General features: G+C 34.4%; 3 protein-coding genes across 6 annotated transcripts in view; 2 read left to right on the top strand and 1 right to left on the bottom strand.

Annotated features, from left to right (window-relative positions):
- Window positions 1–2,800: 2,800 nt before the first annotated feature.
- On the top strand, window positions 2,801–17,300 carry LOC136346107 (limbic system-associated membrane protein-like). 2 transcript variants are annotated; one of them, XM_066294985.1, is made up of 10 exons: window positions 2,801–3,096; window positions 11,852–12,097; window positions 12,383–12,633; window positions 12,694–12,907; window positions 12,964–13,155; window positions 13,212–13,417; window positions 13,467–13,635; window positions 13,895–13,957; window positions 15,926–15,979; window positions 16,073–17,300. In XM_066294985.1, the coding sequence occupies exons 1-10, from the start codon at window positions 3,021–3,023 to the stop codon at window positions 16,153–16,155; spliced, it is 1,554 nt and encodes a 517-aa protein (XP_066151082.1). In that variant the 5' UTR covers window positions 2,801–3,020; the 3' UTR covers window positions 16,156–17,300. The 2 variants fall into 2 exon arrangements, with proteins under 2 accessions (XP_066151082.1, XP_066151083.1); XM_066294986.1 differs by lacking the exon at window positions 13,895–13,957.
- Window positions 17,066–26,554, bottom strand: Iyd (Iodotyrosine deiodinase). Of its 3 annotated transcripts, none has more exons than XM_066294995.1 (5): window positions 26,453–26,554; window positions 19,491–19,655; window positions 19,210–19,434; window positions 17,563–17,879; window positions 17,066–17,510 (listed from the first exon to the last, which is right to left on the bottom strand). In XM_066294995.1, exons 2-5 carry the CDS (start codon window positions 19,621–19,623, stop codon window positions 17,328–17,330), a joined length of 858 nt encoding a protein of 285 aa, XP_066151092.1. In that variant the 5' UTR covers window positions 19,624–19,655; window positions 26,453–26,554; the 3' UTR covers window positions 17,066–17,327. The 3 variants fall into 3 exon arrangements, with proteins under 3 accessions (XP_066151092.1, XP_066151094.1, XP_066151093.1); XM_066294997.1 differs by lacking the exon at window positions 26,453–26,554 and adding an exon at window positions 26,315–26,333; XM_066294996.1 differs by lacking the exon at window positions 26,453–26,554 and adding an exon at window positions 19,809–22,109.
- LOC136346105 (ribosomal protein S6 kinase alpha-5-like) overlaps window positions 22,951–26,641 on the top strand; it is a 41,582-nt gene continuing 37,891 nt past the window's right edge. Inside the window, exon 1 of the mRNA XM_066294983.1 lies at window positions 22,951–23,440. Coding sequence (XP_066151080.1) covers window positions 23,281–23,440 — 160 coding nt within the window. The 5' untranslated portion in view covers window positions 22,951–23,280. The remainder of the gene's footprint in view (window positions 23,441–26,641) is intronic.

Raw genomic sequence — 26,641 nt, 5'->3', positions numbered from 1 at the left:
TCATTAAGGGAAGATATTTATTTCCATGGTCGAATAAACACAGTCATTGCCATGAATGAATTTAATTACATAAACCATCAAGGACAGAAGCTCGTGCTGTTCAAACATCGTTATCTACGGACATAAAGAATACCAAAGAATCTTAGGTTCAATGAATGAAACCTATTCTCTTTGGTCCAGTTTTTTTATTGATGCTTGAGCTAAAGTCATACTTCCTGGTTTGATGCATTCCTAATTTATGGGCTCGTATCTCAAAGCATGTCAGACTGAATACATATTTCTTGTAGATTTCTGGTGCGTTTGGTCTCGGCGATAAGTTGCGTTTTAAAGGCAATTCAAACGTTGAAGTTGATTTACTCTCAAATATTTACTCTGCATTTTATCTAGAACAAAGCCCCATCTCGCCATAAGAAAACTAAATTAACTGCGTGGATTCCTTCCAAAGACAGGTTCATTATACTCTTCACCAGTTATGAAACACTAGTTTTTTTTTTAAATTAGATTCCTGTTTTTCGTGTTTTTCTTTAGATGACTCGTTGTGAAATGTTTTCAGTATTTACTACGTGCCTCAGTAATTTATTACCCAAAGATAGAAAATTTAAGTTGCCATCGGGGTAGAAAAAAAAACCTTCAAGGGTCGTGTAAACGGAACATTCATCGGATTCTCAATTATGGGAAACTCAGTTATGCGGGCTCTATAAATATCCTGACAAAGGGTTGCTCCTGGCATTTCGAAATTAAGTTGTTATTTGTTTCATTTGTGCTTTTAGTCGAGGAAGTGTACGAGGTCTGATCAACCATCTTAACCAGTTTCATCTAATTTGTAGAAAAATTCCTAAATTCAAATTTAGAATTGGCAACGAGGCGTATCTGTTTTGTTTCTAAAATAGTCCTACATCTAATACAATTGCAGTTCTACAAGGAGAAACTGTTTAGTATTCTGTGAAAACCGACTGAACCAACTCAATTTACTGAAGTTAAATTTGACAAACCCGTATGCCACCCTTGTGTTTTTTCCTTAAAACAGAGCTGATATTTGAGCAAGCTCTTGTTGTTAAGCCTTCCTAAATTTATTTTTTAAGAGGGTTTTAAATTCAATTATTTTGCAACATCGACATCTTTAACAAATGATTTCTATGTACGTCTTCAATAGAAATGGAATATTATTAGTTATGGAACCAGATCTTCGAGATAAGTAAACACATACACAAATTTATGTTGTCAACTCAAGGTTCAAATAACAACAAAAACAATTTTAAAATGGTCAAGAAATATGGCATTAGTTCATCTTAATGGAAACGTTGCATTTTCCATTGCCTTTTAGAATCATACCGTGCGTTAAAAAAAATTCAGGTCAAGTAGATTTTAGAATTGTTTGCCGCCCCACCCGCATGTCTTTGATATGTTCTAATAATCTCGATGACAAAGAAATAAACCTAACCTCTCTTTTAATTTTAGTCTTTACAACCGGGCATAAAAGAATGAAACTAAATAAATCTAATTAATACTTATTTACTTACCCCATTTACAGCAAGTGCTGAAAATGTCCATTATTTTCTAAATACAAATTAACTGGACATTTCATATTACCAGCGACTAATGGGGGGCTGTCACTTTCTTGTCGAGTCCTGTCTTTAAGGTGTTCAGTTGTATATATCGGAGCGTTAAACTTTAATTAACCAACGCACGAGTCTGTGGAGCTTTGAGAAGGACTATTTTTAACAAAGTTCAACAAATAAAGGTAAACGGAGCCGTATTTAAGTGAGGTTAGGTTTATTTGTTATGTAGAAGCACATATCAACGACATACGCGCTCGGTGTCAAATAATTCCAAAGCCCACTTAATCGGAATTCTTTTAAACGCACGGTACGAGTGATGTTAGTTAATAGCTTAATATGTGTTAAAAAATTTACATTTGACAACATGGCATACCTCTATTCTTTCGTGGGTTAGACAAAGTTGTTAGGTATTTGTTATCCACTTTGTTAAAAAGCAATTTTCTCTCTTCACATCATATTTTACCGGTTAAATAAAGTATGCAATTTTGAACACTAAAAAAATCACATTTCCTGCCTTGTCTTCATTAATATTTTATCTATTCTTTAAATGTTTAATCAGTTAAATTTGAAGTGACGCTTCATAATACAAATAAATGAAGGAACGCTGACCCTCGCCATAGCCACATATGGAATTTTTGTCAAATTTAATATCAGAATTGTTTTTTTTTTTTTTTCATTTAGTCCCCTGCGTGTTTTTTAAAAGTTCTCATACCAACAGCTTTGGCACGTTGAGATGGCTTCTCTTGGTTTAAGAACATTTTCGTCAAAAGTTCGTTGCTTGATATTACGGTAAGTGTTGTCAAAAATATGACAATGTTATCATGATCCATGGATAGAAAAGTCGTCACTGTTGAAGAGGTTCAACGCATTTAAAACATCAACATAGGTTTTCTGCACGGATAAAATGTTCTAAAAAATGGGCTTCTAAAGGTAATGCGCAAATTTAAAACCGACACTTCAATAATATTCTTCCTATATTTAGCGACTTATGGTAGTCACCAAGTTGTTCCAAATCCGCACTAATCAGCTGCTTCTATTAATTCAAGGACTCGCACCTAAGTTTAAATAAGATAACAAACAGGGACCGGTAAATTAGCAATAAAATCCTTGAGATCGACCTCTTCTGTCATTCCATGAGTTCCTACTAAGCAAGCCTGCAAAATGCATGCATGCACGTCGCTAGAGACCCTGAAAAGTTTTCAGCTTGGAGCTTTTAACTCGAGCTTAAACATTTTTGTGCCGCTTTCATGCGGACGCCCCGTATAGATGTGCGGTGAGCGGTTAGTGGGAGAAGCGCGACTATACCAAGCTCAATTCAGTTTGAATCCGGAACTCGATTAGAAGTAATGCGCGAGATTTAAACGTTTTGGCTTAGTAAATATATTTTCGATAGTTTTTTTTTTAATTATCAGTGCGAGCAGGAAGAAAAGTGAGTTTTGGTGCCTTGTTTTAATTTCGAACATGAAATTGGTGGTGATTTTGTGCATTCTACTGGGAGGTTTGGGAGTACTGTATGCTGCAGCTGTGGATAAAGATGGTAAATCTTTTTATTTTTTATTTAAATTTTTAGGCAATAAAACTCGAATATCTACGAATAATTTAGTTGTTCGTTTATTGGCACAAATCGAAGAAAATGTGATTAAGTTCATTATGGCTCTCAGAATAAACACTTATCAACTGTTACGTTGAAATGCTAATATTAATTTTTACAGTTTATATCAAGATATGAGCTATTTATTGTTTATGAGTGTTTGAGGATCCCTACTTCGGTTATAATTTCACCTTTCAAGCGTTCACTTAAAAATATATTAGGAATTCTGGTTTAAATGGTGAATGGCCCTGCGCAGCGTTTTAAAACTTCGGATAGCAATCTTGATCGGTTCAAAGCTTCGAGGAGGGAAGAGAAAATCCTTTTGTAGTACGAATTTAGTCTTGAAAAAGGCATTTTAGGAACCCTTTTTAATTGAACTTTCAGTATTAAAGTTGCGCATTTCAAAGTCGACCACCGTAGCCCCTCTATTCACGTACCTACCGAGCATACAACAATTTTGTCTGGTTTTTGCGATATTGAGCCTTGCGCAACATTAGAGAACCGCTAAAACATTAAATTTTTTAATTTATGAGTTCGTCGTTTTGTTTTCCAATAAATCAATAATTACAGTAATTCTCCATGTATTTATATGAATTATGCCGCAAGCCCAAATAGCTTAACCGGTCTCCTTGGAGGGGTTTAGATACAGATATTTTATTTCGGTGATATCAAAGTGTTTGATAATGCGCGTGTCACTGAATTAACACATATGCTTTTATGAGAAATTGCAGAACATAAAAATTAAATTAACTCAGAAAACGTATTGCCTTCGCACATAACGGAATTGCATAGCTTTAAAATTTGCTTATTATTTCCACTTGTAACGTGTGAAATTTACCGCAGCTTACTCAGCACTGGACAGAAAATTAACGCAAATGGTATTGCATTGTACAATTTGCCATTGAACAGCCACATCGTTTGAAATTTAACCACGATTTTCTAGTAACAATTGTGTATGCTATATAATGCAAACATACATACATACAATAGAGAAGAACAATTTTTATTTTATCATCGTAAAATATCGTTGAACAGTGTGTAAGGTCGTGAAAGTGATTCTAATGTATATGGAGAGAAGACGAAAGACCTCTACTTGCACTAAAATATGATCTTACGGTGGAAAATTTTTCACGGTCTAAAGATATAATTAAAATTTATTGTGCAAGTTCAGAGCTAACCGTGAACTTTCTTCACCGAATGGTGACATACTCATATAAAAAATGACTAAAATAGATGCTAGTGATGTGTCGACTTCATTAGATTCCAAATAGTTGCAATTTAACGGTTTCTGGATAGAATGATGACGGAACTAGAGAAGAAATTTGAAATTTTCATTTTCAAAGTTATGTAACTGTTTATAGTGTGTTAATAATTTTTTTGCCTTTTTCGTGTTAAATATTCATTTACGTATGTACGTTTAGAGCGGTTAGTCCGTTTTTTTTTAAATTCGATTTGGGATCAACGCCTCAGCTATATGTAAGAGGCGGTTATTGGAAAAATGAAAATTTCCGCTAAAACTGAGAATAACATGCAAGTTCTACGAACAGCTCGGACGAAAACCCATGTTAACATTTCGGTGACGAGTGCAGCACCGTTGTCGAAACCTAGGAAAAGGAATAGCGAACATTAACAGTTAACTCAAATGCATGAGAAAAAAATTATTGCAAGCTAATAACTTTGAATTGAATTACAGTATAACTCTGTTTTTCTACCAATCTGGAAGAGCATTTTAAAATTGTGTAGAAAAAATTTGAAACTCTATTAGTCGATGTGGCACCAACTGTACAATTGATTAATTTCTATGTTGCCTATGACCTTCGTAGTTTCTTTAAATATATTTGTTATTTTTGAGATATTTGTGTTATAATACGGCACCATATCACCACAGATTCAGTTATAGTTCCTCATTTTTTACCTAAAGCTCACCTTATAATCAAACTGGTTGTACTATAATAAAACCACTGGCTCTCGCGTTCTTGACAAAATAGTGTCGGAAAATGGTTTTTGTACAATCCCAATGTACAAAAACCTGCTATACATATATACAATGTAACTATTTGTGTATCTTAACATTTAATATTTCATCCGACTGAGATGTTTTGAAAACAAATTGTTTTCAAAAATCGTTTTTCTAATTTTTGAAATTTAATTGGCACAGTGGGTAGGACACGTCGTCGAACTTAATCCTTCATTATATCGCTTTTATGTTAAACAGCTTCATTGTTTGATGGCAGTTCAAGACAAATTGATAGAATTATCACTGTCTATAACTATCGCTCATAAAGACGTAAATTGCCCCAACAACCTGATTAATATTTTGCCCCTTTTGCCGCAGTTTTTAAGAAACTTGTGGGTGGAATGAGACACTTGATTGCTTGTGTTGAAGTAAAAAATTGGTATATCATCAAAGCCGGAAAAATGAGCTGAAAAAAACTCTGGAAAGCCGAAGGGAAAGTTTATAGAAAGTTGCCTCCGCATTTTACCAAACCGTATTAGTTCCTTAATTATTATTCTTTATGCTTGTGTGTTATTATCGTTTGTGTGTTTCTGTGCTAAAAAAATTTGAAAAGCTAAAAGGAAATGTGAAAACTGGGAAATAACGATATTTTCTTTAACCATTTGTCAAACCATCTTTTTATTTGTGAGTGTGCACGTTCTCATCTTAGAGGGGAGAAGAGATATTCCTAGGCGCAACGTAATCCTTCGCGGCAATTTAACTGCTAATGCAACTATGATTGTACGCTGCTTATATTGCATGTATCGTTGTATTTAAGCCTTTATTAAAAATAAAAAATATGCTAATGGGGCTATACAGTCAAAATCCTAAGTTAGTTTCAAAGGAACCTTTTCTCCCTAAAACCTCATTCATGCACATTCTCTCGATTTGTCTCCCTTTTAGCTGTTGAACTAAATCTACAAACACCTTGACGATACTCACTCTTCTCCCCCGAAATTTCCAAGAACTTGGTACTTACACACAAAGCAACGAACTTCCTTTTGCCACCTACTTACATCCATTGAACCAAACATACATTGTTCTCTTTAATTCAAATCCTGCCTTAAAAGGTACCCGAGCCGGTAAGTTTACCTGCATTAGTACCTACCAAAGCTGTTCAAAGGGGGATTTCAAGGTGATTTTTAAAAATATGTAGGTTATATTGGAATTAACGTTTTCAAAAAATGCAGCTGCTGTTGATTGGCACAGTTTCAAATCCGATTGCATAATAAGGTGAACCCGGCTGTTTTTCAATTTTCTGGCAACGTAATAGAGAACATAAATATGCACTGTTGGCACTAGTAGATTTTCTTTTAGTTTTAGAGAATAAAACGCTGTACACCGATAGAGATTGTTAATGTTGCAATACGATTCCATATTATTTTCAGTTAAAGATAATTGCATGATAGGTGTCAAATCTTTATGAGCGATAATTATCATAGACAGGAATAATTCTATTAATTTGCCTTGAGCTGTTCTCAAACGATAAAGCTGTTTCACGCCACTATATAACGAAATATTGAGTCCGGCGACGTATCCCACCGACTGTGCCAGTTAAATTTCAAAAATCGGATAAACGATTTTTAGAAACGAATTTACTTTCAAAACTTCTTAGTAGGATGAAACGTTATATAAACCACGATTAACGAAGACTTAAATTGTACATATATGAGAATATAACTGCATATTGCATATGTTTTTTGTTATGTTATAAAAAGCCATTTTTCCGTCATGATTTTGTCAAGAATGGGAGAACTAGTGATTTTTAGTACAACCGGTTGGGGAATGTGAGTTGAGTTTTGACGTGGAAAATGAGTGTTTGTGACCGAATCTGTGGGCAACAAGACCGCACCAGGACATAAATATCTCGAAAATAAGGAGGATGTTTAAAAAATTATATAACTCACGGGCAACACAATGCCACACTCGGTTCCACATCAATTAATAAAACGTGTGAAGTTTTCCCTGAAAAATTTAAATTTATTTTCTGGATGAAAGGAAAGACAGGATCGTACTATCATCAAATTCAACGTTGTTCAGCTTGTAGATATAATTTTTAACATGCGTTAGATAAATGACTACTCCTTTCTCCTATGTTCTGAAGACAGTGACAGATGCGTTACCCAAGCGTTAACAAGGGTTTTCGCGCAAGCTGTTAGTAATTGGTGAATGTTATTCTAGGTTAATTTTAATAAAGAATAGTGAGCAATTCCGGCGCAACAACCACAGCCCCTACCATTACGTAAACCGTTATACCCAAAAACTAAAAAAAAAATTAACAATCTGCTTCCGATGTAGAGAAAGAACATAATTGGAGGATGTTGTCTGGCATTGCTTATTAACACGATTCTAGATTATTATTATTATCATATTATGCCCGATATCTGCAAAATTAACAATTTTGCTTTTTCTAATTTTCATGCCCTTCAATGAAAGAAGGTATTTACCACTCCATCATGTGTTTCCGAGGCGGTTACCAAATATGATTCCCATAGTCACATTTTTCGTGTTTTGTGAATTTTACTGACTTTGCACAACATAACGTTCCACGAAAACCGGATGATCTAGATGAAATTTACACCGCAAATTTACAACAATCATGTTGGCTGCTCCATACAATAAACTTCTAAGAATTTTCCAGGGCAAATAAAATGGGAAGGGGGTATGACACACCTTGGACGGGAAACGATGATATATGAGATTTCCCTTTAAGTAACAAATGTTTGTGCAAAACCCAAAAAAAACGTACACTAGAAACGAAATTTTCTATAAAACTGAGATTTCTTGATATTTGGGCGAACGAATAAGTAAATTACGTAGTAGCTCGGTTTAGGTTCAACGTCGTTATTTTAATGTATCACAAAATAAATGTTCTAATTTGATAGGGCAAAATAATCGTAAAATCACAGAGTACTTTCATCATTTGTGAAAAACTAGTAAAGCACGTTTCGACAATAAAAAATTAATTGATTTTGTAGCCGTTTTTATAGCAAACAATAATTTCCTTTCAATGATTGATATTCTGAGAAGGCTTGTTCTTATAATACTTTTAAATATTGGCACAAGGTTATTTGTATAACGTTTTGAAGTTTGAATAAATGAAAAATACTAATTACTACGTGAAAAGATCATCAATTATCTTGATATCAAAACAGTGACGTTCTTCAACATTTGCGTCACACCGCAAAGAACGATTTTTTTTTTAAACATTTCACATTCTCCCTATTTTTAGAACAAATTTAGAAATATGCGAAGGCTTCCTCGGGAAAATAGAGTCATTCAACTTCAATATCAACTTTCATCCAATACGTCGTTCCATAGTGTTGACATTGGACCGCTGCGACCCATAAGCATTCTCCAGTGGTGGCAATTACAGATTTTAATAGACAAAATAAGTTGATTGAAAGTAGTTATTGCGTAATGATTATTCATTAAATGAACTTTGTGAGGGTAATTCTTTATTCTATATATATATACACGTTTTTTAATCTTGACCAATATTGCAATACCTTTTAATCAAGCATTGCATATTGGACACATTAATGAAACACTTCAGCAGAAATTACTTGTGATGAAGTATTTTATTGTAAAATATTTCTCCATTAAAAAAAAAACCGTTTGGACTTAAATCGCGGTTAGAAGGCTTTAGTTCCCGCACTTACCACTTCTTCCACGTTTTCCTACCTAATTTTTTCCTTTTTTATAATCAAACTGCCATGTTACGATCCACCGACACAAGTGTAAAGTGAATGAATTTCAAGTAAGTAAAAGCGCGATTAGTAAAATGGGTGAGTTTAAAATGATGGGTGATTACTTGAGAACGTGAGAAAGCTATTAAACTGCTTTGGTGGGAATAAGACGTTTACTTGGAGAATGACAGGAACCAGCGTTTAAAAGATAAGAAAGGGCCCATTTAAAAGCGCCCATGAATCTTTGTCGGATGGAAAAGCCGCCACTCGTACGGGCAGCATTGTTTTTGTACGGGTGTGAGGGGTTTCGTGGATGAATTGTTTTTTATTGTTCAGAATTTCGTCAAGAATCTACGGCATCTGCGGTTATATAAGTTCCTATCGACGCGCAATCTCCTGTAATAATCTCATTAAGCTTACCCGTTTAATTAGTCCATTAAAACTAAGTAAATTGAGACGTAAGCATTTCAAATTTCAACTAGTCTTATTATTTTGTCGTCAATAGATAATACAACTGATCGCATTTAGGTATCTCTAAGGTACATAATGAGTTTCAATGAAATAAATTATCGGAGATTCCACCATTAAGTAAATCGTAATATATTCACGTAAGTTCATTAGCAACCTCATGCGTATTTGTATTTTATCTGGCATTGACTGATTAGAGCTAATTAGTGGACTCATTATAATAGTCTCTGATCGAGGCAGGAATGTATTGGCCAGTTCGATTAATTAGCGCAATGTACAGTGCCAAGAAGGTGTTCATTGGTGAATAGTTACAATAAATTTCTAACAAGATACGTTTATCAGCGAGTTTTTTTTTTCATATTCACGCTCTTGGCAGTCAAAATTTGAATTTATGCTTTGGGATATTTCGTGTGACCCAAATATGAAATCGTGGTGAACTTCTGCTCTCGCCATGAGACAATAAATACTGAACCTAATGACTATAAAATCTGTCAACAATGCGTCCTTAATTTCGTTATAATCCAGATAAACCGGCCTTTTGTTGTCTAACAACCTATTATGCTGCTTTTTACCTTCATCCCCTCGAGGGATGCAGTTATAGGTAAAAAATACCAAAAAGCCGTTTGGTGTTCCTTAATGACAGACCGATGATGAGGTAGTTTTGGCCGAGAGTCCCCGGTAGGATGGATTAAATACCGGGCCTGGTAGATACTTAAAAAGCTAATAGACATTAGATGTTTATGTAGTGTTGCGCCATTACATAAATTATGTATGTTGATGGCTTATGGCTTTTGACTACTCGCACTCTCGTCGACCAATTTGCATATTATCACAAATGAAAATGTTTCACTTTAACCTACATTTCGTACATATGTACATTCCCACGAAAATTAATTTGAGGCCAAGTAATGAAAGCATAATTATTATTGGCATTGTAATAAACTTTTCACAAGGAGCACCGGTCTTTTCCCCACATCGTCCTCCATCGACACCTCCTAACATATTAACACGAAATAAAAGAGAGTAAATAAACAAATTATGGTGTTTGTTTTAACTCCAACGGAAAATTGCTCTAAGTATGCATTTTTGTTGTTTGTGTTCTTTGCTGGCTGTGTTGATGCAGCATTCGTAAAAACTGCAGTAAAATCCTGCAACGCCAATGAGAAAGTATGCGTCTCAAATTAAATACGACTCAATTAGTATTTTTCTCGTTAAGTTTTTATTTTCCTTTTTAACAAAGCAATTTAAGTCGACTTTTATTGGCATTCCGTCTGACGTTTATTTTTAATTCAGTTCAGCTGGGAAGCATATTATTGTTACAGAAAAGCCATAAATTTCAACATGTACTGTTTTTTAATTTGTCAACCCCCTGGCGCGCCTTTTAATCTCTTCCCATACTCCCCAAGCACAAACTTACCATGCAAGGTTTAAAATCCTTTTAAGTCGGCTGTCAGATCTTTAAAATGTATTTTATGTGTTTGCTTTTTACACCTTCGGTACCCAAAGCTGAATTAAAATAACACTTTTTCTTTTGTTCAGTTTGCTTGTGGTTTTAGAAAAAATAATTCCATGCCGGTATCGTGGTCTTCTTTCACCTCATGTCTGTGACATCAGGAACGCCGAATGCAAATCAAGAGCTTGAAAACCTAAAGTTTTCCCGTTAAAAACATGGTGGAAAATGCTTTTGAAGAGTTTTGAAGAAATTGGTTCTGAATATTGGAAACTCTATAAAAACACTTACACGAAAATATTTTTCGTGAAAATGCCGGTAGAGTCCGTAGGGCTGAGGTTGGGCAATTTAGCAGGCCACTTTCACTGCCAGCATTTCAATAACTGTTGAAGTTGAACATTGGCATGCTACATTAAATATGTCCAGAATTTCTCAAAGAATTCAAAGACGTTATAATGTACGTGAAATTCCATAAGAAAAGTATGAAAAAGTACGTTTATCCACGACATGGGGAACCCTGTATACATGCTGGTTACGTCAAAAAATGCACAATCAAAAGCAACATTTCACGCATTCCAGAATTCTCATGAGAAATATTTCCTTGAATTTTTAGCGGATCCATGCGAAAATTTCGGCACTCTAAGTATAATGGCTTAATTATTCGTGGTGGCTAGTAGGTTCACAAGATTTAATAATATATGGGGTGATCTGCGGAAGTAACCGAGTTTTTACGATATAAAAATATGTTAAAAGCAGCATCAAAAAATATTGAAAAATAAAGAAAGTAGTCGTATACCGTCTCTTTTAGTTTCTATCGCCTAACCAAATGTGACTTTAAATTTAAGGGAAACATTTCTATTCTTTATATCGCACACACATAATTCACACTTTATTAAAATAACCCTTAAAAAAAGCCTATATCATTAGTGAACAAAAACTGCTTTTCTGAGTCCCATAAATAAGCCCTCGGGGTGCCATTTATGTTGTGGTTTTTTCAGCTGCTCGCTACCCCTATGCTTCACACATTGCGGAAGGCAAGGGCTTTTTTTAACTCAAATTTCTACCTGCCTAATATTAATACCAGGTGTCTCTGAAAAGTTGTAGATAAAAAGACAAAATTCGACGAGAACGTATACGGTGCAATAGATGAGGAAGACGAAGATCTGCAGAAGGATCAAAATGACTATTACAGCGAAATAGAGAAGGATGATGAAGATGGGCATGAAGGACCTGAGGAGGCTGAAGGAAGTAATGATGTTAATGTCAAGCTGATTTCAAAGGGGCAGGAGTTCATGCAGGACATCGACACCGTCGTGGATTTGCCTTGCCAGACCTCTTCAAAGAGTGAGTTGCTTCAGACATGAATCCACAGTATACATACAGGATGTCTTTAGCTTAATGTCCATTAGAAGTATTTAGAGAACCGCGAAAGCTAGAAAATTACAATTTGGTATGAAGCCATTTGAATCCAAGATCTATGATTGATTGAAAATATTTTCATTCAATAGATCTTAGTCTCAAATGGCTGCATAATACATTGTGATTTTGTAGCTTTCGCGGTTCTCTAAATACTTCTAATTGGCACTCGGCTAGAGACACCCTGTATTCTAACATATTATCATGCAACAGATCCGGTGAGATTATGGTACAAGGATTCGATTTTGATTTACCACGACCAGATCAACTTAGAAAATAAACAAAACTACAAGTTACTGGACAATGGGACGTTGCAAGTTACAATTACATCTGCAAAAGACTTTGGCAACTACTCCTGCAAATTGGCAGTGTTGACGAAAACCCAACCTCAGGTAGTCCATCAAGTTTTTGGCAAAATCAGCCCTAATATTACCCACTTGTTCGTGGATCCAAACAAGAAAGTGGTGAGTTGGTTTATGCCACCAATTGTCATTCACATTATTTACTTGAATTCAATTTCTTAGTTTGATAGTGGGGCCTCCTTCACATTAACTTGTCAGGCTAGCGGCTATCCTAAACCTAAAATTCAATGGCATAAGGATAATGAGAAATTAGGGACCGAAGGGGAGAGTTTGACTATCACAAATGCTAAACCCAGTCATGCAGGGAATTACAGGTGTTTTGCAGATAACAAAGTCGGGAAGCCTGATCATAAATACATCAAGATCTCTATTATTCGTGTGTAGCAAAGATTATTTTTTCTTAGAAAAAAAACTAAAACTATTTTTTTCTAGATGCTCCTATTGTATTAGTGGACAAATACCTAATAAATACTGATCACGGTGAAGATGCAGAACTCATTTGTGAAGTCAAGGGCTACCCTACTCCCGTAGTGCTGTGGCAGCGAAATGAGCAGAACATTGTGTCTAGAGAACCTAAAATCGTCCTTAAAAGGACAGATGAAAGGAATACTTTGACTATAAGAAGTAAGGAAACTTCTGCAGAACTAATTTCAGGATTAATTTAAAAACTTAATATTTAGACGTAACTGAAGAAGATTTTGGGAAATACGCGTGTGTAGCTATCAACAGCAATGGAAAGGAGACACGCACTCTCAACCTAGTGAAAACTCCAGCTATGAGGAAATTCCAAAAATCCCATTCTCCTCAAAAGGACATCATTCTGCAATGGAGGGTTGAGTCGAAACAACTAATTTCTGCTCATGAGCTTCAGTACAGAGTAAAAGGGGTAAGTGAACTCCCACATTTCGAACATTGTTTTCAATGGTGATTTATAGGAATCTGATTGGAACACCCTCGTCCCCGAAGTAGAACCTAGTGACAATGATGTGTACCTAATCAAATACACTTTAAAGAGCCTGGAACCTGGGATATATGAAACCAGGGCTCGGTCTAAGAACCACCACGGTTGGTCCAACTATTCGGACATTATTCCATTTGAGAGTGGTAAGATTAGATATTCCTTAAGTTATTATTGAGGTTTGTCATTGCTTAAATCTAATTACATAGTCAGCGACTGGAAACTGTCTATTATAGTCGCATTAGGGTTTCATAAATCAAGCATCCGCAGAGCACGCTTTATATAATGATTATTTAATGGCAACACCATGTAAATTTCCTTCCATTGCAGTTTTACTTGTTCATTTTATTGAGTTTATTTTGTGTAATTATTGTTTGCTTGAATCATGCTTCTTGCACATTCCAGCTAACTCCGGCTCGCATAAAGCAAAACACCCCAAAAAAGAGCTCAAAGATGTCAAAGCCCAAGGTATTTCACAGTTTTCATATTATGTGTTTTATTGTGCAAAATTCTTGTTTAAACATCAAATCTGAATAAAGGGAGGTAATATTTTGAATTTTTGGTACCTAGAGGATTCGCAATTTGCTTTAAAATATCGTGAAATTCACAAAAACTCTAACATTTCTAGGCAGGATGAATTTTTTAGGGTTTACTGAAATCACTGAAAAGGTTTTTTTAAACTTTCCTCGGAAGAAGTCTTCTGCTCGAATTACGGCAGTTTAAAAGAGATCCGACTGAAAACTGAATTACGGTGTACTCCTATAAGGGGTGTAGTCTAGTGTGAACATCTAAAGATAAGCACATTTTTAACTTTTTTTTTTTCAAAATGTATTGCATATAATCGGAAAAGCTTTTTTCCTTGAAAAGATATGATTTAGGACAGTAGAATTATTTTTTTATAATTTAAAAATACGTATGTATTTATGAATCTACTTTCGTATTAATTTTAAATTTCACTGTAAATTAACGAACTGGCGGTGTTTTTTTTGCAAAAGTAAAAGAAATTTTACATTTTCCTGCGTTGTGTATGAAGAAAAATTATGCATTAGAATTCGAATTTGAACATGATTGAAATACAGACGATCTATAAATTTAACGAATATTGTGTTAAATTTTGAAGTCGATATGTTCAGCCGTTTTTGAGTACGCACCTTCGCCAGATGCAAAAAGGTCATTTTGAGAAAAACTCGTTGATAGTTTTCAAATGAAGAACTCATTAAAAGTTTACTTTTTCGACTAATCAGCAATAACGGGCCTATGCATAAATCGCAATTTTCGGCTCAGATTTTCATTATAAACAACGATTTATTCGAAATTCGAGCGTGGTGCGTCTGCGACTACATTTATACAAATAGTTGGAAAGTATAACGATCTATGTGATAATACTGTGGAAGAATATTCAAATAGACAGATGTAGGAAAAACCTCAATGTATACTCTATTTACCGACTGGAAATTCTTAGCGCATGCTCTTAGTGTCCCTGTTTTGAGGTGTTATTATTAGTCAAAAAAGAATAAATCGCCTAAACCGACTAAGGAATATCAATTAATTAACGATAAACTATCGAAAAGTGCTAAAAATGCATTCGTTTTTATGACACGTCATACTAAACTACTCCCTTAAAAGGTAGTAAAGCTACACCAATCCCTTTTGATACATTTTGGAATTATGCGATTTTGGAACCATAAAAATTACGACCTATAGGCACTAAAAGGCCCCTTCCTTGACCCAATGGGCAAACTAGACGACAAACGCCGAAAAGGTTCTTCCTAAGCTTTTATCAAGCCATATACCTGACATCATAAAACAAAAAAAAGCTCCGATGCCTCTACCTTACAAAGAGATGTCTACCGGGCCTATTCAATATTAAGGATCAATAAATAAAAATCATAAATTTTTTTACACAATACCATCAAAGTAATAGTACTACTTCAAAGGACATGGTTGCAAACTAACTAGCAATTTAATTAACTTCTTTTATAAGAGTTTTAATTTGTTGTATAATTTTGGATTTAATGATATTGAAGTTAGTCATATCACGCATTGATAATAAACTCTTTTCTACTTCATGGGTACATGATTTGGGCATTTCTAATCTAAACATCTGCAGTATAGACTTTGAGGTACAATCCCATCAAGCGCAGGTCTATTTTCAAAGGAGAGAAATATGCCTTGATGAATATAAACCTTATAATGCCAGTTTTCTTAAATTCAGTCAGTCAGGAGTCAACTTTTTTTTTCGAAGTCTGCAAAAAAGTTCAACAAATAATCTTGGGATAATCAACTAAAAAATCTGGCGTTTACTTTCATTCACATGAAATCACCATTTCGACAAGAATTTTGTACATGCTCTAATTGCTTAAATATACGTACCACACAATGTTCTTTTATTTTACAACACATTTCTTATTATTTAAAATTTATTTTTTGCAATAGAAAGTGCCTCACTCGACACACCTGCACAACAGAGGACGGGAGAAGCCGTAGGAGGTAGTGTTATCATTTTTATTTATCTTTATTTAAAAATTATTTTAACACAATTTCATCATTGTTATAATTTATAAATTTTTTTGCGAATTTCAGAATCTAAGACCAGTAGCAGTACATCCCTCATACCCTCATTATCTTTATTAGTATTACTGATGATAATCCACATGAGGCAGTAGGTATCGGATTAGAGAGAGGAATACCATCCTATAGGCAGCTTCAGAGCAGCAAAACGGCCTTATCAAATATATATTTCTACTGAAAACGAAACTAGGAACCAAAGTATTTTCGTATGTTAATTAAATGTTAAGAAGACTTCCTCATTTTCAAGTGTACAGACAAGAGAGAAATTTCTGTGATGCCTCCTTTTGTTGGTGTTGGTGTAGTGTTCAATTCTGAGGACAATTGAGAGAGAAACGCCGTGTATGAGTGGGTTTTAAGTAATTGTTCAGCAGTGGCCATAGCGTGAATTGTATAGTAGTTTTGTCGGTTTTTAAATATTTTTAGTTACCTTCTTTTACGTAAGTAATCGACTTAAATTTGCTAGGTTTGGTCAGTATTTTAATTGGTTTACGACAGGAATTTTAATTTTTTTTCTAGTCTATATTACCATAATGCATTATGTAATCGTTATCGTGTAAGCTAGAAAATGTAATAAATGACTGATTCGTTTGGGGTGTTTCGAGTACCTAACTGAAATCAAATCATATTTTAGGCTTATAAACACACGAGTGCAAAAATTTCACCAAGCTGTCGCTTTAATTGTACAGTACCCTAGTGACTTTATTTCTTATTAAATATTTTTTCTGATATAATAAGTATATTTACTTAACTTTTTGTACATACATAAACCTTAGTTTTCCGCGTGACTGTGTAATTTATTTTAATTTTAAACAAATCTTCGCATTACTGATGGGTGTTTTACTTTAAATCTACAGGGTGGATCTGTGCTGCAACACCTTGTAAATAATTTAAGTTAACATTGTATGCCTTCCATCGTACCTACCCACGAATATAATTATAATAAAAGTTATACATATATTTTATTACTGATAAATATAGGTAGGCTTAGATTTAACTCCTGCTTCCATTTAGGTTTTGCGATTAATAGTTTTATGAAAGATTATCTTGAAATACATGTCAAAAAATGGTATGCAAGACTGGTTTACAATCGCCATCCACAACAAATCTTCGAAGATGTCTGACATATCCCTATACCTGAAAATGTCTGAGAAACTATAGAATAATCCATCATAAAATTGTTAATGTTACAAAATGTTGTATATGAATGTATAGATACAAAAAATAAACATCTTGATTATTATCGTGAATTTCATTTTAAGTTTTATTCCTAAAACTCCACCATTATCTCGTTCAGTCCTTTCCTGCTCAAATCGGGAATCAAAGCCCCTTCAGCAGGATATCCCACTGGCAGCAACAAACTTAATTTTTCAGTCTCAGGCCTATGTAGTAAAGCTCTTAGGGCCGGCCCGCAGTTTAAAGGGGTTGATGTAAGGGAGACTAAGCCTGCGTACTATTCAAAAACTTACGTATTTGCTGTAACCAATTTACATTTGAAAACTTACATGGATGGCTGCCAATAATATTCCTGCAGCTATAGAGACGCTTTGATCGCTGTAATAATGTAATTTTTTGGCGCCATCAGGTTTTACACTGCTAGTTTGCTTGAAGACTAGCAGCAAGTATGGGGCGTCTGTTAGATATTCTTTGATCCAGTTGGTTTTTAATGGTAGCAAATCTGTGGTCCATACTTTTCCCATGCGTTTCATGTAGTTTAGTTCCTCTTGTTCTTCGATTATTTCTCTAATTTTTTGTTTTGTAGTTAAATCGCTGACCACCACGTAGGTCCAAGGTTCCGTATGAGCCCCACTAGGGGCTGTACCTGTTTGTACAGTTCAAATATACAGCGTGTCAATTTAAAAACGAATCACCTTCGATATTTCAGTGCGTATGAAAAATATGTAAATATGCAAAAACACATCGATTTTATTTTCAAGGGGGACATTCTTTAAGTCGGTTTTCTTTTAAATTGTATGCACTTTTTAGTGGAGGTGGAAACCATCACTATCGTCCTAAATGACAAGGGGGGTTGAGTTATGCCTTATTTGAAAAATCTTTGAATTAGTTTCCCAAATGTACCTGTTTTTTTTATTGACATGTTTTCGAAAAGTCTAAACCGTAAACAAGCTTTGGTGTCAACTGTAGTGTAGGAAAATTGTCCATTAATGTTTTGAGTGTTTAAAGTGCTATCTATTATTTTCTAAACAGTAGTAATGTCTGTTTTCAAACCCCACTCTAACATTCACAAAAATATTTACTTGAATTTCCCTTCATGTAATTGTAATTCTGCCCTTCAATCCTTCTAAATCGTGATGCTGTGTTTTATAAACAACAAAAGATTGTATTGGTTTTTACTTATTCAGTGATATTTGCAAACCCATTTATTTAAATATTCTACTTTTAGAGATAATAGTAAAAATAAGACTGTAACATTAAAAAGGGACGATGGAATTCTTGAGTTTTTTGTAGAATTATTATTTATTATTGTAAATTTTATATCGCCAGTTAAAGGCCGGTAATAGCGTTTTACAAGAAGAAATTCATTTTCCACAAGATGGAGCTTCATCACACTATTTTCTTTCAGTTATGTAGTGGTTATCCGATAGATTTCTTGGCAAATGAATTGGTCGAATAAAGGCTAATTAAGTGGACACCGTGATCGCCTGATTTAACACATCTGGATTTTTTGCTCTGGGGGCATCTTAAGTTTTTGTGAATGTTAGAGTGGAATTTCAAAAAAAGACTTTATTACTGTTTAGAAAATAATGGACAGCATTTTAAACGTTTAGAGCATTAATAAACAATTTATCTACAAAACAGTTGATACGTAAGCTTGTTTATGGTTTACACCTGATTTTTTGAAAACTTCTCAATGAGAAAAAAGAGTACATTTGGAAAGGTAATTGAAAGGCGCACCAAATGAGGTATAACTCAACTCTCCCTTCCCATTTATGATCTTAGTCATTGTTTACACTCTCCCTAAAGAGTGCATGCAATTTAATAGATAATCGACTTAAAGAATGTCCCCCTGAAAATAAAATCGATGCGTTTTTGCATATCTACATATTTTCTATAAGGGCTCATATATCCAGGGTGGTTCCTTTTCAAATTGACGCGTTGTATGGAAAATCTTTCCATAATCGAATTTGTACCTGCAGTTCTAATGATATTCTCAACGATCTCCTTAGGAACAAATTCCTTGCTAAAGTGCCTGACTGTGCGTCGTTTATTCATTAACTCATAAAACTCCTTGGACCTCTCCAGTGATATGTTTGCAGGTAATTTTGTGAAATTCAACGGTATGTGCTTTAAATCTTTGGGCAAAGCAGGAGATAGAGATTCATGAGTTGCGTCATCCGAATCACTCTCTCTTAATTCTGCAAGACTTTCAGCAAGTGAAACGTTAAAAGAAAAAAAACATGGGGGTACTTACCTGTGTCATTAGAGGGTCGAGATTTTGAGGGCTTGCCCTGTTTCAAACTATTGCGAACACAAAAACCGAATTTCACTGTAGCCCAGAGCAACAGCCCTGCTACAAAATATTGCCAATAAAGTTCGAAAAACATCGTCAGGTAATAGGATTAAACCAGCGACAGAACTGCAGAACATAAGAGATATTAATTAATAGCCGATAACTGCATTGTTAATATTTTATTATCGTCTGTCTCGTCCTCATTTCAGAGACCTTTGATAGATAATGAAAACGATGTTGATTTGTTGCATGCAAAAGTATAACAGAAGATACTTGTACCTCTTTTTTTGCTTCAGTTTTCCGGACTGAACTAACAGCACTATAATGCGAGCGTTACAACAGCCAATAAGGGTGTGGTTACACTTAACGTTATTAAAGGTAATAACCGTATGGCAGGACATATTAAATGTGTGGAAATGCACATATTTTCCGAATAGAAATTAGGGAACATGCCACAAAACATGTCCGCCTCTGCTGCGTGTCTCGGTTCAATAAAAGGGCGTGTTTCATGTCTTTTATGGAATGTGGAATGTACGTAATTAAATATGTGTTGAATTTACACATTAGTTAGTTTTACATCCGATAATTATTTGGTGTTGTTTTCGCTTCATGTAAATTATAGAATTGGAAAAGCCAGTTTTAGCTTTTTAATGTATTCAGTTTATTGATACTTAATGCAATGAAAATTTGAAATAATAAAATTAGAAAATAGATATTTTCAAGCAAATCCGCTTTGCAGCTATCCCATTAGTTGACATTGATTATTACAGAAATACAGAAAAAAATAGTATAAATAGTCACGAAATAATACGAAAAATTTAAATAATAAAACAAATGATGTTTTGAAATTCGAGTTAAAGTCGACATATGGAACAAATAGATAAAAAATATATATTTTATGGACAAACCGAGAGCAAAATCACGTTTTACAAATGCAAAAGCGTGCCTGGTTCATTAGTGTCCTTTTGCTAACTAAATTCCAACAATAAAATTTTAAATAATGTTCCATTTTGGTTTATCTTCTAGAACTATCTGAGTAGGCAGAAAAAAAAGGTTAGATAAGAAGGCGGACAGGAACGAATATGAAGGAATTAAAAAACTTCGTAAAAACTTATTAAATATCAGAGGCATGTGTCGGATAAATTTATTTGTTATCACTTCAAAATATCAGTTCTTTGATGATAATAGGAAATGACTAAATGAACGACCCACATTTACAATTTTTGACGTACTAGTAGGTTTTCTATGAGCAAACGTTATATTGAGATCAGCTTTAACGGAAAACGTTGTATCCACAGTAAAGACCAAAGACTTTCAAGAACTGCATTCATATATAGGGTGTTTAGTCGTGGAATGGGGAATATTTGGATAAGTGAGAGTAGAGGCCAACTGGAATATTTTAGTGCAAATTTGGTGCACATTTTTTAGGTTACACGGATGTTTATGCAATTCTACTTATAAACTGGAGAGAACGGAATAAAGTAAAAAGTTCATAGTTCAGAAAACTGCCTTCCACTCCACAAAATTTGTACCAAATTGCCATAAATACTTGATAATTTCCAAATGTCGAACTTTGAAAATGTTTTCCTATATCTAAGAAATCCAATAAGTCTTATGTCACTTCTTGAAAATTTGAATATCTCGTCAAAAAGTTCTTCGTCCAGTCTTCATCATTCGATAGTTAAAATGTTTTAAGTTATTTAAGCATTCTTATAACAAAAGCTCCAAAAAATCTATAAAGTGCCATAAATTTTCGGCAACTTTGAACTGGTTTCCCCAGTTTCCTTGAAAAGAGCCCAATTATCTCCTTCGTAATTCTAAAAGTAGATTTTCAAGCGAACTTATATCCAAGGTGTGGCATTGCCAGGCAGTCCATAGGAAAATCCATGTAAATACCATCTAATATTATCTTCCCTGTTTGTCTGAGGGCAAAATGTAGTTGTTTTTTGAAGACCCTGTTATGAGGGACTCGCTTGGCAAATATAAAAAGTGTTCTTCGCACCATGAGATATTTTGAAAAAAGCTTCTCTAAAATCTGCAAATTTATAGTGCTGCCTTGACATTTTCCTTAATTAAATCAACAGCAACAAAATAGTGTATTTAATAGTATTAGCAAACTACCAATAAACATTCTTAAATCAATTTTTAAGCTAATAAATGTTCAAACAATTCTCCATTTACTACTAAACAGTACCCTAAGTGATCGTAAAATTAAAGAACATCATAAAAGATAATATTAGATGGTAATAAAATTTGCGTGAGCTTTCTTATGGTCGATCCAGCGATGGAAGACTCTGTATATCAAGTTCATTATCACATTGCAGAAATACTATATATCGTCAAGGATTAGTACATTGATATGTATACTCGAAGAGGCCATCTTCTTAGCTGCTCTTATTTTCTAAACGCAAACGATTTGTTTAATTTTAAAGGAAAATTATCAGCTTTTGAACTTAATTATCAACGTAAAACAAATATTTCAAGGAACTTCTTATAAATCTTAGTGGTGATATCAATCGCTTTGCACCCTCCAGTTCTGTTCACCCTTAGGCAAAAATGCACTAAAATCTTTCGATTCATCACTGTTATCACGCATGTTACAACAAAATCTACATGTTGCAACAAAATATTAAAAAAAAAATTCTCCAATTAATGCTTTTACCTAGCAGGATTTTGCGTTTTCCATTTCCGATAAGAAGCGCTCCACCACAGTATCAAGAAAAAGAGTGATTTTTAGTAGTTTTGCTTAAACACTTTTTATAAACTTTGAAAGAACTGTCTATTAGCTCTAATTATTTTTACTTTTATAGGAATGTGGCATCTCATCGGTTTATTAGCTTATTTTGACGCCAGTGAGATTGTTAGAGCTGAAAGTTAAAATAAGAAGACCAGTTGCAGCTGGCAAAACAACATAACGAACAATAAAAGAGTTGTTTTCACTAGCGAGGAAATATACTTGGCAATGTCACAAATTTCCATCATATCTAAGACATAGAGAAAAATATACAATTGCTAATAAGCCTTACGCCTCCAACAGATTTTGATGAATGAACCCCCGTGAAAGCGAAAAATAGCTAAATAAAAAGGGGGTAGACGCATTAATCATAAAAATCATACTTGTTAGTAAGGCGGCTTATAAACCCGATCATGATTTGCAGTAATTACTGCTAAATCATAAAGATTTTTCTGTGTGTATCTTTCGTGTATCTGAGATGTAGGGAACTAGTCAATCTAAAAATAGGCGCACAAATTACAGCACATTGTTCTCAAGGTTGTTTCCACACAAGACTATTAGGAAAAAATCTAAACTTGCGACTAACGACTAGATGAACTCGGGCTTTTCTAGCAAAAACGTATTTTTTTTCGTTTATCTATTTCTGAAAAGTCGAAAACTGCCGTTTTTCGCAGGAAAATCCTGCGATAATCGAACAAGGACGACCCGAAGTGAGACAGATTAGCCGAGGGAGCGCCGCGCTACATGCAATTCATAACGAGATTCGTGAATCGAGAGTGTTGTTTATTCAAACTGAATTTAATAATTGAAAACATGTTTAAATAATCTCGTTTATAATGTGGAATTTGGACAAATAAGTCGATAATAAGTAGTCGCACGTGTCGGTGACGTAACAAACCATGTCAGCGGGTCGCTATTGGTGAAAATCGATAGAGCCGGGAAATTTATATGCGCCGTTTCCGCATTTTCCACTGCAGAAAGCCAAATTAAGTGTCGAAAGATCATCGAAAAACAGCCATGGAGGACCGCGAAGTGAAACATCAGAGTGACACTGAATATTTCTCAAAAACTCCAGTGCCGATCTCAAAATCACCTCACACGTCACCGTCTATACGGTCCTACACTCAAACCGTAATCGTATCTCTCGCTGAGACTGTGATTCATGATATCACCTACGGTAAGTTTGTTTCATGCAACAAGTTTTATGTTCCAACCAACCAAATGCGTGTGGGATGAGCATTTTTCTATGAATACCTCTCAAATGAACGAAATGGAAAGTGAAGGTTTCAAACCGGGCCATGGCACATTACCATTATTTAAATTTGCTTTATTCATTTGATCCAGCAAATGCAAAATAAAGAAAATCTCATTCTGTGCAAATATTAGTGACCACATTATTTCCTTTTCCTAAAGTACACGCACCATTATCTGTTTAAAATTAGATTCTGGCCCTATAAATATTTAATTATCCTTATTTGCAGTTGTGGAGCTGGCTCTGATAACTTAATGCTTTACTAGCATTATCGAGATTGATTTATTATCCTAACAAATAAGTAATATTTAAGAATACAATAAAACCCTACTAATAGCTTTGCTATTTACATATTTCAATGTTCTGTGTAAAAGTTGTAGGCTTAAGGCAAACTATTATCTATATTTTTAATGGAGGCTTAGTCTTTGGGTCTACTTTCTCCAAAGAGCAGGTAAATTTTGGTTACGTTTTACAAATTTTAGCCGTCTTTAAGATATATTCGGAATTCCTTACTTCTTTTCATACTCATATTGTTATCACTTTGTGTTTAAAAAAAGCGTAAGCAGTAGCAGGAAAGAAATCAACCATATGTACATTTTTCGATTGAGCTTCCGCAAACTCCTCAGAAGTGGACGAAGAAGAAAAACACACAAACTGTATTAAATAAAATTATCAGCTGAGGACAAGATGAGGATTCGTCATAGAATAGGAATTTTGGTATAAGTCCAAGAAAAATACGCATTTGGTATAACAGGTTAGAACGGTAAGAAGTGGGTCTAGACTACCCTGCTTGCGATTAAGAAAGCTAAGGGAAAGGACACCAAGTCAGGAGCAAATGATGGTGGCGATGCTGAGTTTTCTACAACATATAGGGAAGTAAAAGTATCCTAATCATGAGGGAAAGATCTAGATTCAACCACGTCAAGAGTAACTTGTCTTGACATGGAAGTTCAGTCAGTGATTGACTCAAAAAGAATTATTGTCGTTTTGAATTAATTTTTATAAGTTTTGTGTTTCTCTCTGTAATAAAATATTTAAACACTGTACATGTTCATTCCATTTTAAACATTTATTCAAGATACATTCTTGTTGTCAACATATAAATTAATAGTTTCCTGATGATTGTAATTGTTCGCTCATTCACTGTAGAATCCTATTTGAGAAGTCCTAATTTATTGAACCGAAACAAACGATTGACTGAGTATCGAAAGTGACCCAAAATCAATCCAACTTGACACCAATTATGTCTCTGGCATGGTGCGTGCATACGCTGATTGATTCTCAACTTCCCAGTGTGGCCTAAACAACATTTACAACTATTGCGGTATTTCACAAAAAGACGGAATCGAATTCAACCAAACTTGATACCAACGAAGCGACTAATACGGTACAAATCCTGATAAATTATGTACCTCCCATGTTTATTGTAAAAGACGCTTCCTTTTCACAAATTTGTCACAAAAACTGATTGACCGGATAACTAGGGTGACCCGAATTTAACAGCATTTAACACCAGTACTGTCTCTGACGCACTGTCTAAAATTAGAGATACAGAAAAACCCATGTCCATTGTAAAGGACGCTTTCCTTTTCCAACATTTTACAAAAACGTATGGAGAGGCTATTGACAATGATCCAAATTCAATCACACTTGACAGAATTGATGCCTCGAACACGATGCACATACTGATAGGATCTAATCTTCCTATGTCTATCCTAAAGGACATCTCCCTCTTGCAATATTTCTGAAAATCCGATTAACTGGGTATTAGAGTGATCCAAATTCAACCATATTTGATACATGGGACATTCAGAAATCTATGAGAGTACCCAGTATGCCAAAGGGGTGATTTATGGCAGATTTGGTTGAATTTCGATGATTGTAGAAACCCCGTTAAATAATTTTTGTGAAATATTGTAAGTAGGAAGTGTCCTTTAGGCCTGAAGTCCAGAATTTATCGCCGTATTCACCGGGTTATCAGGGATATCACCTGGGCCAAATTTGGTTGTTTTTGGGTTACTGTTTTGGTCAATAAATTAGGTAATTCTGAAATTTTTTTTCTAATACAATTAGAGTAATTTTTTGGATTAAACTATGACTGAAATCTGTCGTATCTTAGTCAACCATAAAGGCTATGCGTAGTTAGTATTAATTGTGAACATTATATGTTATAACATTGTTATGGTTTATATTATGACTGTTTATACAATATTTTAAATTTATTTTCGATACGATCATGTTGCGAATTATGGCCCTACCGAAAATAGCGGGGGCCATAATCCGTAACATTTTAGGGTGCCTAAACCTAAACTCTAGACCAGGCATAATGGACAAGCTTGGTCTTAATGTCATCTAGAAATGCAAAAATATTCGTTTTACAGCTTTAATAAATAGTTTTATGGTTTTCTAGCAGACATCAATACCGTCTGTTCCTATTATTTGAATAGACACGGTACCTGAGAGGTAATAAAACAAGGTTTCTACAAAAAATCTGGGATCTTTTATAACTTGCGAAATCAGGCACTTCCAGCAGTTTGTTCAAACCTGCCCAACATTGCTCTAATTAGTATAAATTAATTAAGAAATTGTAACTAACGAAAAAAACCGTTTCAAAGAGGCGAAAATGCTGATACGTGAATGTCGGGTTGCCTACTCTCATGCATGTATTATAAAGATTTAATTTCAAATCACAGCGTTTGTTGTGAATTTTCCAATAATGACTATAATTACTTATTTGTGAGAGTACTAAAGTTACATAAACCGCTATACAAATAAATAACGACTTATTTACTTCACTACCTTGAAATTTCAAGATAAAGGAGTCTTTGTGGTGCAGAGAAACTCGGCTTGGCGAGTGCACTTTTTTAATAACATTCAACGCCGTGAATCTTATAATACATGCCTAAATTTTGTGCGATAAAAATTCTTCGTACTTACAGCAACTTTTTTTCCTTAACACGATTCCAAAAAGCCCCTGCAAAATATTTGTGGAGTGTTTTCCAAGGATGAGCAATCATTTTTCAAGGAAAGTAGGATAAGAACGCGCTGAATTGCCATATTTCGGCGCGACAATTTTCTATTCAATTTCCAGATACAAATTTAAAGACTAGTATTTCTTCATAATAA

Source organism: Euwallacea fornicatus, chromosome 22, assembly GCF_040115645.1.
Source record: "Euwallacea fornicatus isolate EFF26 chromosome 22, ASM4011564v1, whole genome shotgun sequence".
Taxonomy (NCBI): domain Eukaryota; kingdom Metazoa; phylum Arthropoda; class Insecta; order Coleoptera; family Curculionidae; genus Euwallacea; species Euwallacea fornicatus.
Note: the sequence above shows the minus strand (reverse complement) of the source record. Positions and strands in the feature narration are given on the sequence as shown.